This window comes from Phalacrocorax carbo, chromosome 3 (assembly GCF_963921805.1).
Source record: "Phalacrocorax carbo chromosome 3, bPhaCar2.1, whole genome shotgun sequence".
NCBI lineage: Eukaryota > Metazoa > Chordata > Aves > Suliformes > Phalacrocoracidae > Phalacrocorax > Phalacrocorax carbo.
This window is the reverse complement of record NC_087515.1, coordinates 88,299,432-88,316,540: the sequence shown is the minus strand read 5'-3', so window position 1 is coordinate 88,316,540 and position 17,109 is coordinate 88,299,432. Positions and strand designations below refer to the sequence as shown.

The following is a 17,109-nucleotide window of genomic DNA, read 5'->3' as shown; positions in this document are numbered from 1 at the left end:
CATGTGTGCAAATATGCGGTATATATGCATATGTTTGTACAGTTGTGGTCACTTTGTGGTCTGTGGTTACCTCATCTTTGATATTATTTTGTGTGTATTCCTTCTTTTGTATTGTTCCCACTTCCAATTTTTATTTTCCGTAGTTATTTTTTGCTGTAATGTTCACCTAGATTTGTATCAGAGGTCCTTTAGACAGCTTCCCCTGCTTACACGTACCAGACGAGTGCTTGACTTTGTAGTCCCGTGAACCATTATACTCCATATGGCCGTGTATGTGTGTACACGTATGTACAAAGGTGCAGGCTTGAGATGGAAGTCTGGTTACCCTGCATGCTTGGATGCCTCACAGTACACACAGCGTATGTCAACTGTTTGGAGACAACCTCCCTTGGAAAGCACGTGCACGCGATATCCTGCAGAAAATGGCATTTTCCACTAAGTAGTAACAATGGACCGTGTGAGCTTTGCAAAACAGAATCTGGCGGTCAGAGGAGGGAACTGAGAGATAAGGAAGCATTTGTTTTACAACTGTATCCTTGGAGAACTGAGAGACTGATAAAAAGGAACATCGTGCCTCAGAAGACACTGAAAGCTGAGTGATAAAGTGTGAAGTCAGTCAAAACTGCTCTGACGTGGGGAAAGGTAAAGGCGCAGGGAGAAATTAAGATGACCAACTCAGTTCAGGACTGAGAAGACTTACCCCCCGCCCTCCTGTAAGGAGCATGCAGGCTAATTTACATAGCTAGTGAGGCTAATTAAAATCTAGCTAACCAGTAGAAGATGAGATGATAATTACTAGCCAATGAATATGAACTTAGGTGGGGTTTTACTAATCACGTAACAAGATAAAACCCTTGTAGTTTCTTTGTGCTGTGTGTTAGCTTTGTGGAGTTACCGCCTAGCACCCGTCTTTGCGCAAATACAAAATGACGAAAATACCTCTGCTCTGTGTGTATTTTGACGTATTGTGCACTGGGTAAATGAGCCCATTTTGGGGAAAACACACAGAGTAGCTTAGCGAGATTTATGTCTGAAATATGACTGGCAGACTTTAATACTGTATGAGCCTGGTCTTTGATGTCTTACCCGCATAATCCTCTTCCTTTGCATTTCACCATTTGGATGTTTTTAATGGACAGGATCTTTTCTCAGGAGCTGCTGAAAAATGCAGAAATTGTGCATGCCTGCATGTGCTTTTACCCCTTTTGCTTTCAAGAAAAATGAAGAACTTAATTCTGCTTAATCCCAAAATGGTTTCCCTGGTCTCTCAACTTTTTATGTTACTGACAAGGCATAGTCTTTCTGACAGGTTTTCTCGTAAGCAGTGCTGAGTGCCCTGTGCAGGAGCACCCTACGGGCTGTTGATTTACCCTTGGGCATTGTGCGATTTCATAAGGATGGGACAGATACGGGCTGCTAGATTTGCCAAACCCTGCTAAGCAGCAGAAGATGGGAGGGATTTGACTCTGTATTTTCTGTAACTCCTGGTTAATATCTCCTGGGACTGCTTGGGGAACGCCTGTATGGATGCACTTGTTGCAGCACAGCACCTTGAGCGCAGTTTATAAAAGAGCAGTGCGGTTGAAGATGGCTTCTGTATTAAGTGAAATGCGGAGGCCAGACGGGACACCTGGGATTTTAAAGGCAAGTCAGGCAGGCATCTGAGGAATGGGATATGGGGGTAAACAACCTAGGTAGCTGTATTCCTCCTGTGAAGCAATCACCCTGGAGATGCAGTTCATTTTCAGTCAAGCTGGCTTAATAAAAACACTTCCACTGTTACAGAACATCCTGTGAGATCATTTGTAACCTTTGTAGACCCTTCATCAGCCTGTACGTTTCAGTGAAGGTTCAGTAGACCAGTGAAGACCCCCAGATCAGTACATCTGGGGCCCACTCCCCCTCTCACAGAAGCTGGTGAGAGATTTGTCACCCTGTGGGAGATGAGCCGGATGAGCCTGCTCTGTGAGCCCTGGCCCCAGGCACCGGCACCGTGACTTCTCCCAGCATCGAGGTCCTCGCCCATCAGGACCTCTCTGCCTTCCCACCAGGGCTGACCTTCCAAACAGCAAATGATAAAGACGGAGAGGCTTTTCAGAGATAAACCCAGGAGGGAAAAAATTGATACTTAAATGCAGTTTAGCTGAGAAAGAAAATGTTCATGTCTGTCACGGCTTAGAGACTGCATTCAGGTCTGAAATAGTCTGTAATGTGGAACTGAAGACCTAAGACCACATCTAAGAGTTGGCCTTTTGTAATTCAAACCCTGCAGCTTTGTGATCTGTGTCTTGAAAGCACGGGGGTCAAATTAAAGGACATTATCAAGGTGAACAGGCAGCCCGGTAAGCATGGGAAACCTTTTTGCCTGAGCTGATGTCATTTCTAGCTCCCAAGAGCCAAAAACCCCAAATATTTTCAGGCCAACAAAAGCCAAATGCTGTCCGAAAAACTTGTCAGAGCAATAAAATCCTTCACTATGTTAGAAAGACAAGCAAACTCCTGTTTGATCTGTCCATTAAAAACTGCATGTTGGTTTCCTTCAGGAACCTTTGCATGTGACTCACTGGGGTTTGGGGGGCTCTTTTTTTTCCTCTCTCATCTTGGCTAGAGACTGGCATGCTTTCTGAACATTGAAGCTTCCCAATAGCCTAAAATCCACATCCTGCCCTGTGAGAGCACCTACAGACGCAGCCGGACTCGGAGGTGGTTTGTGTTACAATCGTGAGGAAACAGAAATTGTTGTGACCCTTGCCTGCCTGATACCCTGCAGCAGTCGTGGCCAGCTTTGCTTGAGATCAGAGATGCCGTACCATGGCAGCGTGTTTCTTTGTGTGTGTGTGCATGGGGGAAACCTGAAACACAAGAATTATATTTCTTTAAATGAAATACTTGATAGTGAACCAGACAGTTTCTAGAGTCTTTGTTTCCTGCAAACAGGCTTGAGCGATGCACATATCGTAGGCGTGTCCAATTTCTGCCTTTACTATATCCCAGATAAATGATGGAGAGGGTATTTCAGTCTCCAGGTTCATTCAGCTCATATCATGGGGGAAATAACAGTGACAGTTTCCCACCCCGGAAGGATCTTCTTGTGGGAAGACCTGTGAGGTTTGGTTTTTTAATGCTTATGTCCAATTTCTAAATATGGCTTTTATATTTTCCTGTATTTCTCTAAGGCAGGTAACACACCTCTTCACCTGGCTTGCCAGAATAGCCATTCCCAGAGTACTCGTGTTTTGTTACTTGGCGGATCTCGAGCAGACCTCAAAAATAATGTGAGTTTTGAAAAAAACCTGTTTCTTTTTGTGTGCCTTTGTTTTAGCTATGTTGCTTTAACTTGTAGAAAAAGTCAGAAATGCTTTAAGCCACGATTTTTATGACAAACGCTATTGAAAAAGAACAGTAACAGGCCATTGTATACATCATGTACAGGGATGCTTTTGATAGGACTGAGCGATGCCCTGCTTGTACCCACCCCTTGAGTTGGGATGGAAGGAGCCAAAGGGCGTTTTGCTGTTGCATAGACTGAGGCAGCTGGCCCTTTGCTGCTCTTTGTGGTCCTGATGGCTTGACCCATATACTGTCACGCAATTCTGTAAAGGAGCTCCTCTCTCAAAAAGATGCAACTCTTAAACGGTTTTGTGCCAGAGCACGGAAAGCCTTCAGACCAGCCCTCACTGAGACAGATAATATATGCAGTGTGTCAGCCTGTCAGATGAGGTGGATTCAAGGTGACTTCAGTTTCAGACAGCTTTCCTCCTGTTTTATAATGATTCTGGCATGACAAAGGAAGAAAAAATTTACAAAGGGAAGCCAGACGTTTTTGTCCCTGCTCGATAACAAGGTGGGCAGAGGCACACAGAAATGGAAATCCATTTCTCTGCTCTGCTCCCTGTCCTAGCTGCACGTGTGCCACCCCTTGTGGGGACGCTGCTCTGGCCCCCACTCCCCATGGTTTCTTCATTTTGTGCAACACCGAGTTGAGTTTCCAAATCACATTGGTTTGAAGTTCAGAAGAACAAATTTAATGTAAAAATGTAAATCAGGTTTTGTAGTGCAGTAAATAAGCATTTGATAATGCCAGTATTTCCCATCAGTGGTTAAAGAATTCATACCCCCACCTTGCCTGACCCCAGCTCTTGCTAAGCCTTCCCACCCATGATAGTAAATTTCGTACCACAGAGAAGACCGCATTGCTGTTCAGAGGAGACGTGTGCCATTTACTGCTCTTTTTTTGTTTAGTAGGATTATTTCATCCCTGAACACCATGACAAGTGCAAGCTTTCTTAATGTGATTACATGCTCAGAGCTTTGTTTCTGTTTGCAGGCAGGAGATACCTGTCTGCATGTGGCTGCTCGTTATAATCACTTGCCCATCGTTAGGGTGCTGCTCAGTGCTTTCTGTTCTGTCCATGAAAAGAACCAGGTCAGTGCATGAACCTCATTGCAACTCTGCACCCTTTGCATACAGCTAGTTGTTGGAAAGAGGGATTCCCACCCAAGGAATCCCACTTTACTCTGTGTTTCACTTTACCACCAAGTGCCTGAGCTTTTAAGAACAGCCTGAAAGTAATGGCATATCAGTGGCTTATTATTTTGCCATCGCATTTGCATCATTTCTTTAAAGCATTGCCTATTTATGAGGTTCTACAGTCATATGTTGGTGTAGAAGGTGGGGTTTGGGACAGGGGTAGTAGTGTAAGGGTAGGGGTTGGCACTCCCGAGTCCTCACCAGTTCTGTGCAGAACAGGACTGGGCAAGAGACTCGGTCATTTTATGGGGTCCCACCATCTCCTCTGTAACTAGGTTTTAATGATCCTATGGCCGTTACAGAGACATTGCGAAGCAGAACTCACTGATGTTCAGATGCTACAAAAGTGTGAATTTCTCTGGAATGCTTTTCTTTGCTGCATTTTGCGGTAGTGGGAATTACAAAGACATAGAAATGAAGAAAAAGTATGCTTTAAATTCAAAGTAATGATCAGTCTAACTTAGGATTAATCATCCATAGTTGGTTTATAGGAAAGTAATTGATTGCTCTATCTATAGAATAGCCTAACCGGGTGGTAGAAGGGAATGGATTTAGTACATTCAAATGTATTAAATCTGCTAAATAAATAGATTATGTGGTGCTTAACCACATCGTCTCATGTTCCTGGGAAATTTTCCATAAAGGATGGTAAAGATGTTTTCTGATTTGTACATTTAATCCTGTTTCTTAGATAGGAAATATTACAGCAAACAAAATGGGTTTCAGCCTGTTAAAATTACTGTGTAATTTTATTTGGAAATTAGTTTTTTAACTTGCAAAATCAGCTACTGAATATTAAGATTAACTGGTGTGAACCTGGCCCAGAGAGGCACCACTTTCCTTCATTCCCCAGCACTACCCGAAGCTGTTCCATATTTCTATATATAATAATTTTATTTATGAACACGCCTCATCCAAGTCAGCAACAAGCAATAGATTTCCACTAGTCCTGAGGAGATCTAATTTTCTGAAGGCAAAATGCAAGGCAAAGGGGACAGGAGGGCATTTATATGCACGTGTTCCGTCTCCCTTGAACAGCGGCTGGCTGTATTACTGGTGCCCGAATCTGATCACAGCCGTCTTCACCTCACTGCACAAGGACAAGGCAGGGCAGTGTGTTAGTGCCGGACCTGGATCACCTCCTGGCTTTGGTCCAAAAACTGTTTTTCTTGAGGAGTCTCATGAAGAGAACACCAACCATCTCACTGCTGGTACTTATCTGATTATTTCTGAGGAACATGATAAGTGGCCACCTGCGCACCAAATAATCAAACCTGCCCAAAAAAAAGAAGGAAAAAAAAAAAAAGAGAAGGTTGTGGTGGGAAAACCAGTTCTGCCGTCAGATGTCGTATCTGTTTGCTGGCGGTAGAGCTGGGCTGTCTCCAAGCTGCATCATGTTTCACTCAGTTAAACCAGATCACCAATGTCCCGGCTGCATTTCTCAAAACCAGGCTGAAGTAGGTCCTTGCCCTGAAGTAGCTCCCTGCCCCTTCCTGTCCCCTTCCTCCCATCTCTGCTTTTTTTATTGCCCAGGCCTTATTTAAGCTTAGTTATTGCATCAGTAGGTGTAGGACTTCTGAGCATCTCTTAGGAAGGTGTGATTTCTGCAGGGTGAGACCCAAGGACGTGCGTTACACGGTTGCTCTCTGCTTCCTAACTTGCAGGCAGGAGATACGGCGCTCCATGTAGCGGCTGCTCTGAATCACAGGAAGGTGGTTAAGCTGCTGCTGGAGGCAGGGGCTGATGCATCTGTTGTCAACAATGTGAGTAGGATGTGGAGTTTCTTTGGTACATTGCATTAGAACCACAGAATGGTTTGGGTTGGGAGGGATCATCTAGTTCCAACCCGCTGCCATGGTCAGGGACACCTTCCACTAGACCAGGTTGCTCAAAGACCCATCCACCCTGGCCTTGACCACTGCCAGGGATGGGGCATCCACAGCTTCTCTGGGCAGCCTGTTCCAGTGCCTCTCCACCCTCAGAGTGAAGAATTTCTTCCTTCTATCTAATCTAAATCTACCCTCTTTCCATTTAAAACCATTACCTCTCATCCTATCACTACACTCCCTGATAAGGAGTCCCTCCCTGTCTCTCCTATAGGCCTTCTTCAGGTACTGGAAGGCTGCAATAAGGTCTGCCCAGAGCCTTCTCTTCTGTAAGTTAAACAACCCCAACTCTCTCTCTCAATGGAGGCTCTCTCTTCAACACCCTCTCTGGTGTTGGTAGAAAATATTGGGTGTTAGAGCTGAATTACATCTGGGTAAATGAAAGCAGCTAGCCACTGTGCTCGTGTGCACAGAGCATGTGCTAACCTCAGGTGGAAAAATTCCACATTTCCAGCAGCGTGTGTTTTGAAGGAAATGCTGTTTGCTTTTTCCTCTCAGGCAGGTCAGACCCCTCTAGAGGTTGCCAGACAGCACAATAACCCTGAGGTTGCCCTCCTGCTTACTAAAGCATCACAGGTATGTTACAGATCTCTCCCCAACACACGCGTATGCATGGGGCTGAGGCCAGTTAACCTGGAGGGGCCACGTCCTCTGGTCCTTAACCTTCTGCTGTGAAAGGTGCCTGTGTTTCTGCTGGCATCGTGTGCTGCCCTCAGGTCTATTGACGTGGAGCCTTTCAGCCCTCATGCCCAGCAGGGTGTGCAGATTAAGCCTCAGTATTAAGCACCAGCAGAGGTCCTGGCTGTCCTGATTGGCAGAGGATGGAGCACTTGTTCCCTGTGGTGGCCCTGTACCCAGAAACTTCCAGGTTGTGCCCCTCTGCTGCCTGCCTCAGACTTCTCCCACCCCCAAGATGGTTGCTCGCACTGGAAGGTGCTTTGAAATGAGGACAAAATGTCCTGTTTATACTCTGCTGCTGTGTATGAAATGCTACAATGCTCTTCAGGCCGGAAGGCACATGGGAGGGCTCTGTGTTCTGATATGAGACTGGGTGCAGTCCCTGCGCTGCTCCTCCTTGTCACTTCTGCATGAGAAGGGCTTGGCTTGGCAACCAGCCTGGGGACACAGGAGGACACAGGAGGAGGCTCTCACCCCTCCAAGGGAAGCGAAGTGCCCTGTTGGACTCAGTTGTGAAAACACACCACCTCTGAGCTATGAGGACCCACATTACTTGGCCCATCAGCATCCATCTGGCAGCGCGCTTTCTTTTTTATATATCACCTTTTAGGAGAGGTGAAAAAGGTCTGCTCTATCGCTTGGCTTCTGTGGTAGGAAAGAGCGTGACATCACTGAGTAACCGTGTGGTCTGCCTTCAGGTCTCGCGCTTTAACCGTGGAAGAAGCCTGAGGAAGAAGAGGGAGAGGCTGAAGGAGGAAAGGCGAGCGCAGTCGGTACCGCGGGATGAAGTGGTACAGAGCAAGGTACAGCCTGGCATTGCCAGCTTTATCTGGGGGCAAGGAGGGAGCATAAATAAAACCCATCAGGGCTAAATCTGTTTGGAGGCATCGCTTGTGCCTGAGCACGGCAGCTGTCTGAGTCAGTCTGTTGTGCTTTGCTGCTAAAAAGTCATCCACTCGTGTGCGTGGAGCAGCTTAAAACTGGGAAATTGAAGAGAAGGCACCTTGTCCCCATCTCTCCAACTGCTCTGAACTCCCTGCCTTTCCTTTGAGCAGGGCAGTGTCTCAGCTGCTGACGACACGCCGAGCAGCGACCAGCCACCGCAGAGGAAGAGCGATCTGAAGGATGAACTCCAGTCAGCCTCACCAGATCCCAAAGGGAAGAAGAGCAAAAAGAAAAAGCCAAAGGAAAAGGTATCAGTAGATCTAGAACAGCACAGAGAGAAAGGATGGTTGTTGAGCAATAGGACAGGTGTCTTTACGGTGCGTCGGTGAGTCAGGGCAGCAGCCCCACGGTGCTCATGGGGCAAAGGTAGTCCTTGGGCAAAACTGATTTCTGGTGGGGAAATTCTGCTGCTGAGGGTCACACAAACCAGATTTGTGCAGAAATCTGGTTATTGTGCTGATGGACCCCAGGGTTGTGGCCAGCCACTGGCAGCTGGATTGGTGTTTTAATTGGGTTTGCTGTAATTGTCACAATGGATTTGTCCTGTTCCCACCAGGAATAGTTTACCGGGGCCTCATAAACAGGGAAAACGTCGTGTGTGTTTGCTGCAGGTTTCAGCACTCTCGGACCCCATCTCCCCAGCTGATCAGCAGACACTCCCTCGGCCCCAGCAAAACGTGCCTAAGCGCAGAAGCAAACACCACTGCTCCTCTCCGCCGCCTCCCCATGAGGTCCGAGCCTACCAGCTGTACACGCTCTATCGAGGAAAGGACGGGAAGGTGATGCAGGTGAGCCGGACGCTGCCCTTGGGGAGGCAGACACAGGGAGCAGCGCTCGGAGCTGGGGCATGGTTAGCCAACGGATAGAAAATGCACTCAATTAGCTGCCCTCTCCAGGGTGTGAAATCGGGTTTGTTAAATCGGATTTGTTTTCCTTGTCTGGGCTTCAGCTGGATTTTGGCCTGGAGGCTGGTAAACAACAAGCTGGTTTTGTGCATGTTAAAGAAGAAATACTTGACTAGTTTTGATCTACAGAGTATTTCCTTTTTCAGAGAGAAGGTTTGAACAGTGATTGGCAATGACACTGCAGCTTTTATGACACACTTTGAAATATTAAGATTTCCAACAGGGAACGCAAAGAGCTTTTCCAAGGAGAATAAATGAGGGCAGTGTGTGAGTACTGAAGGTCACTGCCTAAACCAAGAGCTTGAGTACGCCTGATACACTTTATTTCAATTCTCTCCCTTTATTGTAACAAGTCTTGGGGAATTCTAGGATTACGGGAGGCAGGAGCTGTACAGAAATCGGTTCACGAATAAACCTGGAGTTACCAGCTCATGCGCTTTTATTCCAGTTTAGAGACTAACATTTTCCTCATTTTGTTACACCAGTATGTACCAGTACACATTTATAAAAAAGCATGAAAACAGTCAGCAAATTACCCTGTAGGCATTGTAACATCTGTATTGTCGTTTCCTTCATTTTGCCCTCCCGTACCTCGGGGAGGTCAATCCTTCCATTTCCTTAGCTTCTCACTTCCACCCACCAGCTCACCTTAGTAGTTAAGAAATTCAGCAGATTCTGAAGATCACTCCAGCCAGACTTCAAAGGTTTTACCAGACATATTTTCCAACATCTCCCTGTGTAATGCCTGGGAAATTTCCAGACAGGGGCACTGCGGGATTATCCTAATAGCAGAGGTCAGGAAGGATGGAGGCCCTTTCATATGTTAAAAGGAGTATCTCCCTGCCCCGAGGATCTGATGGTGGGAGGATGGGCCAGTAGGAAGGACTTGGGGAGCAGGAAGAGAGGTGCAGAGAGCAGGCAGGATTTGCATACAAATCTAATGTATGCACAAAGATTAGCGTAACAGAGTTAGACTCCCTTAGAGTATTTCCTGAAATACATGACACTCCTCTCTGCCCTTCTTTTTTGCTCACCTGTCATCTGTGATGCCCTCAGGCCCTGAATAGCAAACAGAATTTCTTAAGTACATGTATTTCTGAAGCTTTCTTTAGCGCTCAGCAAAAAAGAGCACATTACTGGCATTAGGTTAAAAACGAAACACACACAAAACCCACACACATCCATAAAATCAGAATTTTTTTTGGTACAATTCAGAATTACAGCACCGAGACACGGGGCACAGGCCTGCGATGTGGCATCCCCTCATACAGCACGCAGCACCATGGCGTACATGATCTGAGCTCATCGCTGCTTGTGGCCCCAGCGAAATCATCACTGCTGTGCATTAGGATGGATCCGTATAAAACAGATCCTTCCTCTTCTGGTCTGTGCTTTTCCAACTAATAGCCTGTTGGCTGAGCTACTGTAAGATGTTATCAGGAGGGTGAGATACAGGACATGGAACAGAAGAGCCCGAGGCTGATGCAAGGAGAAGTGATAACATTCCGAGTGTACTAAGAGGACAGCGGGATGTAGCAAATAATGTATTGCTCCTTTCAGGCACCGATAAATGGATGTCGTTGTGAGCCCCTGATAAATAAACTGGAGAATCAGCTGGAGGCAACGGTGGAAGAGATAAAAGCTGAGTTTGGGACAGTACAAGATAAGATGAATGTGAAGCTGGGCCAGATGGAAAGCAAAACTCAACATCAAGTAAGACTATGACCAGGAGGTCTGCTTGCCCACATGAATATTAGAAAGATATCCTAAGCTTAGTGAATATTTTCACTGTCGTGATTTGTTTATAGCTTCTTGTGTTGTAGAAACGAACCTGAAAAAGCTAATACTTCAGATCAGGGAACTGTGACATTCCACAGGGATCTGATGTTGCAAACCAGGGTCTTGACAAAAACACAATGAACGTGTCAAGTGGCTTCCGGTGCTTCTTTAGATGATAAATCTAAACTGCTTGAGGCTCTAAGATAGAAGCTTAAAGACAGAGGAAGTCCTACATCTGGTCGGATCGTAATTGTAAAAACCCCTCTTGCTGAATTCTGTTTGCACTGAGATGTAAGACCCTCTAAATTATTTTTTATTTTTAATGTAATTGTTATTCATCGATAATTTTGTGATTGAACCTTTTTGCAAGCTACATCTAACTGTAGTTGGCAGCAGTCCTAGAAATGAAGACTGAAAGACAGACTGTACTTTGACTTACAAGGTTCACAGATGGGGCTTTTGTTTGATTTTTAACACGAACATCTCAGCTAAATTGTGGGTTTTTTCCACAGCTTCGTGTTTTAGACAAGCTTATGGCTGAGCGGCTGTCCGCAGAGAGAACAGAGTGCCTTCACCGCCTGCAACAGCACACTGAGCTGGAGAAAAATGAGGGGGAGAAACGGCAGGTAGGGCTTGAAACAGCTACTCCCTGTTAGCTCAGATGGATCAGCTCAAGAGTTTTGTTCCAGCCCGCAGAGAGAATGTTGGAGATTTATCTCATCTGTCGAAACAGGCAAAAGAGCTTCAAAAACCAAATTATGCCTATCCACCACGTTAATCTCTAACCAAATTTATGAAGCTTTTGCATTAGGACTGGGGAATGTGAAATCCCGTCCCACTGCCATAATTTCATTTGGTGGGTCTGGAGCGTGGGATCTATAACAACATGCCTTTTATCTAACATAGTGCTTTGCAAAATTTCCTACCGCTAAATTTTTAACAGTTGTGCTTTCAGCTTTTCTTCACTAAAGGATGTCTGCAGGAACATCTGCAAACAGGAACAAAGGCTAAGATCTCTGTTGTTCCCTTTACTTCTCATCCATTTGGTTGTGTGCCCTGGGCATCTCTTCTTCTTCTCTGTCTGATCTTTTTTCCACCCCCATGTATTAAAAGGCTGCAGTTCCTCCCTCTGACTTTGGCAACAGTGCACCACCTCCAAGCTGTGTATTACTGCTGATAGGCAAGTTCTTTTTGTATGCTTGTTTAACCAGCGTGACAAGAATAACTGTTCCCATAGAGATCCAGCTCTTGCCCTTCCAGCTTCTGCCGAAACTCACCATTAAAACATGCTAAGAAATTTGTGTTTCCCCACTCACATGGGTAAATTTAAAACACAATTAATGTTCTCATTAGTGGTGGTGTTCTAAAAATTGAGAACCACACTTTGTGCTAGTAAAGTGTCATGACTTTTTGTAAGACCATTCCAAACCCGTGTTAAAAGATGGGCAGCTGTGATAATGCCGGCATAAACTACTTTGGTCTAACATCCGCAAAACACTTTCCTCCAAATAAAAGTATTTCTCAAACTAAGGCAGCTTTAGTTTTTATTTCGTAGTAAGAGACATAAGTATTATATTGCCTTCTGAATGCCTGGGCTTGTGCTCCATCTCCATTTAAGAAATGAGATACTGGAGTGATGCATCAGGTGAATTGAAATTCCCATTAAGCAATACCAGCTGTTCCTGTTCTGTTGAGCTTATCAGAAACTACTGGAAAGACTGAGTTGGGCTTTACCAAATGTGTGGACTAAATGTCCGTGTGCCTAGCAGGGCCTGACCTAAATTCATGATGTCATATGAACAAGAAAGAGGGTGAAAGAGCTACTTGTATTTTAAATGATTACTGGCAAATGCCTCTGCAGCTGACACTTATTAAGCAGCTTTGTAATTTGAAAGCTGTTAGTAATTTGTCATTCAGTGTTGGACTCATCTTTACCACCGAATGAACAGAGGAGCAGAGGATGGTAATGGTATGAAGCTGTGCCCTAAAAGTGTCTAATTTGAATTCACTCTTAAAAAATGGTAGCTTTGACCACATATGATGTTCCCTGCACTTAGCAAGTACCATTGACTGTATGAGTAAACCAGTCAGTCTTGATCAGAGGACTTAGACCTGTGTTTGAAGTAGCACATTCAAATCTAAGGGGGGAGCTTGGCCGAAAGAGGGTACCTTTCATTAGCTAATGCCTACTTCTTCATCTTTTCTGATTTGTAGCCCTTTAAATATTCCCAGTGGCAGCATGCATACCTGCGCAGGGAGTCTAACCCCACAGGCTTGCTTCTCTTTATCCCTGCCACACAGCCTCAGCAGCCCAGGAACTGCAGGACCTAATCATAGGATCGTCTAATTTACAGTCTCTTTCTCATAGAATTCCTTGGTTGATGAGCTGAAGACTTGGTGCATGTTGAAGATTCAGAATCTGGAGCTCAAGCTTTCGGGAGATTCCAGGTCATCAAGACCAAAATCAACTTTGTCCACTTGTGAGTCTCTCACCGAGACCCTGGATACAGAGAATAACCCCCACAGCACCAAGGACTGCAAAGCCAGCCAGCCCGTGCTGCAGTCGGAGGGCTCCCACCAGCAATCCTGTATCACGCTTCCAAAGAGCCTCTCGGAAGATGGGGGAAGGAGCAGAGCCCAGATGCCAGAACAGAGCTTTGGGCAACATTTTTGCATTCAACAGGATGGTGCGTCAGGTACAACCTTGTCAGGTACTTGGATGATGTCATGTTCACTCAAAGGCGACCTAATTAACTGAGGGATACTTGTATTAATACTGCAGATATTAATTCTGGCTGTGTGCTTTCCCCCATCAGTACGCCTCATGTCTTGGGATTAGAACATGCTTCAAGGCGTCCACTGGGAATATTTTAAGACACAGTTGGGTGGAATTCCAGTGGCTCTTCCCGATGCTCCCATGTCACTGTGTCTTTGAAGCCAAGTCCTTTGATGCTCTGCATAACTCTGTTTCCTGAAATTTCTCCAGCTTCCCAGTCAGAATTGCTCGCACCCACTGTCTGTCAGGAAGGCGTGCAGGTTATCCAAAGTCTGCTGAAGAAAATGTATTGTACATAGTGCTTTTCAGATGTATGGAACCTTTAAGGGCAGGGTGCAAGGATGCAACTCATTTCCCTTGTTAAAATTCAAACTGCAAGGATCTAGAAAAACCTCTCGCTTTTTCCTCTTTCCTTGAATGAAAGTCGGTTTAATTATTAGTTCATTTGACAAGAACAAAAGTAGCTGTGAACATTCAAGCCCATTCAGGGGATCACGGCCACCTGAAGATATGGAAGACCTTGGTTTGAGCCACCTCTCTGTGCTTGGCCAGGGAAGCTTCTGAGGAAAAAAAGAAACGGGCAGAATGCCCAGGTTCCCACAACCAAGGAGAGCGCTATTGAAGCCCTGGGCTTCTGTAAACCCCTCAAAACACTATGAGAAGAGAACAGACATGGGCATGGGTACCCCACCCCAGACTAGAAAGGCAGAAAACCCCAAAGATCTTGTGGCAGGATGGGTGTGAGCCACTGCAATGAACAGTTCAGGAGCATCAAAATGAGTTACCTTTGAAAAACTAGTGGGGCTTCAAGTTTTGTAGAAGCAGGGGGGTTCATAAATACCAGCAGACATAAACTGCTTCAGGAATCTAGCCTGATCTTTGCTACACGTCATTCTGGTGAAGTCCTTTGTTTTCAGTCTGTAACCCCACAGCTGCACTGCAGCCCCTCTCTGCCTGAGCCGGCTTTCCTCGTTTAATGACTCTTTATTGTGTCACCTGACCGCAGAGATGCCTCTACAATGTACACATGGCATGGTACATGGGAAACCCCATTATTCATGGAACAATAAGGATTTCTGCTGAAAATGAGTGATTGAGTGAATGAATGAAGCTCAATGAATGCTAACATAAACGGCCAGGGCTTTTCTAAATACCTATGTATGTATTTTATTCTGCAGGTACAGAGCAACAGTTAATCATTGGTGGAGCAGTTTCTTCAGCCCCTGCTCAAGACGTCAGGCCTAAAGACAAAGCTGTTAGTGCCACCACGTTCCACGGGTTCCAGCAGGAGCTGCCCTCCTCCGAGCTTCTGGGCTCCAAATTAAGACACGTTAAGGTTCAAGCTGCTTTGCAGCCCTTGACTGAACCTGCAAAGACTGAAGCACAGAGCGGCTACTTCCTTGACAAAGGAACTCAGACAAAGAAGTCCAGCAAAAGCGGGCAGTCAAGGCACAAAGCTCTGCACCACGCCGGGGCACATCCAAGCCAGGAGCAGCAGCCCCCTGCTCTGCCTGCAGGACAGCCACCTGCCCCTCCGCTCAGAGACACCTCCCAGGCCCTGGAGATAACGCAGTACTTCTTCGAGGCCGTTTCCACGCAGATGGAGAAGTGGTATGAACGGAAGATAGAAGAAGCCCGGTGCCAAGCTAATCAGAAGGCACAGCAGGACAAAGCCGCACTCAAGGAGCATATTAAAAGCTTAGAAGAGGAGCTCAGCAAATTAAGGACTAAGGTGCAGAAAGAGAGCTAGCATCTACCAAGCAGGTAAAGACAAGCAACGGGACTCATTTTGGAACCTGCTCGATGGGAATCTGGGATATCGCGAGATAGATACATTTGTAGTGCCTGTTACAGCGAAACAAAACGCTTATTTCTACTCCTGAAAAAGCTTTGGAGGAAACTCCAGAACCGAGGGGAATTCATATGCAGACTGTACCGATGACAATGAGATGCTGCAGATTAGATCCTTTCTTTGTAATTTCCAAGAGTCTGTTAAATATTGCACTCTCAATTTCCAGGTGCTGCCTGAAAACAAACTGCATTAGACACTGAAATTGCTTTCTGAAAAGGGAATTTCTTTACTTCCACGTGGGTCACGTGTGACTAGAGGGTTCCACCGTATGCTACACATAAGCACGTGATGATACCAATTCTGAAATAGATGGAGGATGTCAGAGCTTTTGACAGAAATTCCTTAGTGATGAAGGGCTATTGATACTATTTTAGATACTCCCCACAGCCTCTCTCTAGTCAGTGGAGAGAAGCTGCAGACCCAACTCAAATGCCAAGCCCGCGGAGGTGACAGATGCAGGCATCCAGCTGGGAGAGGCCAGGCTGCCTCTGAGATGCTAAGGTGAGTCATCCCATTAGGGACAGAGGCTGTGGTCACCACTCGGCTCTTCTTTTGGTTTTACATTATTAAAACAAACGCTAAATTAAATTCATCTTTTTTTTTTTTAATGGTGTCCTGGTTGCAAAGCTCCTTGTGGTTACACGGTTGGCGGGGCCATACTCAAGTAATCTGACTGAGGAGTTTTGCTGAGGGCATGGATGACAAATACTTTACCATAACCCTACTCTGCTTGTTAGGTGTAATTTTTCTATGAATCTCTTTTCCTTCAAGCAGCAAATGGCTGAATTCTCTACTACTGAAGAAGCCTGAAAAAGCCCTTTAGATAAAGCAGTGAAGGCTTGGTTCCCTGTAATCAAAAGGTTCTTTTTCTGCAGAGTCAGGATTTTCTCCCAGACACCTTGTCCAGACTGTCTTCCTTTGCTTTTCTGATTCCTCCCTCTGCTTTTTCCCCTTGTTTCTCTAAAAAGGGAGGCAGGGCCCTGGCGAGTCTGCAGGCCCAAGGACTGGTTTCACCAACAGCCCCACAAAACAGAACTCAACAACATTCTGCCGTTTTTGTGGGCGCGTTTTGTTAGAAAATCAAAACCTGCCATGACCAGCGTTGTCCAGGGCGACAGACTCCAAATAAACGAGAGGCACTGCAACTCGTTGCATCCGCATCCCTGTAGGGTTTTCTCCTTGTTCCTCTGGGAGGGCTCCGCCAGATTCTATTGGAAAAGTAAGTTTACTTCACAGGTCGTGACGGCACAATTGTTCAAAACCAAGCCAAACGCAGGGTTATGCCAGGGAGAAAGATTATTTTTTTTTCCCTGTACCGAGGAGCCGCCCTAAAATCAATACAAAATACTTTCCAGTATTGAAGACACCATTGACTAATTAGTAATTAAGCTTTTGTGTTCTTAGCAGATGTATAAAGCAAAGAAAATTGTATTATAACACAATATTTTTAAAGTTCCTATTAATGCACTATCAAGACAAGAAAAGTATAGCTGCAGCTATGGAAATACTAGTTTTATTGCTCTGACTTCTGTAGTCTAAGATAGACACTTTCATACGTTTACAGCTTTGTTTAAGCTACTGTAGGAACGCAGAAGCATGCTATTTAAGTTTTGTATCATCTTGATAAAGTGACTGTTTTGCCAAGCAATTAAAGTAAGTGTTGCTGAGAAGTCTGTGGTGTGATGGTTTCTAGCCGGGGAAAATGGACAAAATCCCCTCACCTGACTCAGAAGGGGGAGCAGAAAATGGGATTTACA

The 17,109-nt window shown here is 45.5% G+C and overlaps 1 protein-coding gene across 5 annotated transcripts in view; it reads left to right on the top strand.

Annotated features, from left to right (window-relative positions):
* ANKRD6 (ankyrin repeat domain 6) overlaps positions 1–17,028 on the top strand; it is a 121,936-nt gene extending 104,908 nt beyond the window's left edge. For 4 of the 5 annotated variants that reach the window (XM_064447635.1, XM_064447634.1, XM_064447632.1 and 1 more), the window contains 11 exons: positions 3,177–3,275; positions 4,328–4,426; positions 6,196–6,294; positions 6,916–6,993; positions 7,794–7,898; positions 8,151–8,288; positions 8,652–8,828; positions 10,506–10,658; positions 11,237–11,350; positions 13,093–13,435; positions 14,679–17,028. In XM_064447635.1, the coding sequence (XP_064303705.1) occupies positions 3,177–3,275; positions 4,328–4,426; positions 6,196–6,294; positions 6,916–6,993; positions 7,794–7,898; positions 8,151–8,288; positions 8,652–8,828; positions 10,506–10,658; positions 11,237–11,350; positions 13,093–13,435; positions 14,679–15,250 (1,977 nt within the window). In that variant the 3' untranslated portion in view covers positions 15,251–17,028. The remainder of the gene's footprint in view (positions 1–3,176; positions 3,276–4,327; positions 4,427–6,195; positions 6,295–6,915; positions 6,994–7,793; positions 7,899–8,150; positions 8,289–8,651; positions 8,829–10,505; positions 10,659–11,236; positions 11,351–13,092; positions 13,436–14,678) is intronic. The other variant, XM_064447633.1, reaches the window with a different exon arrangement.
* The last annotated feature ends 81 nt before the right edge of the window (positions 17,029–17,109 follow it).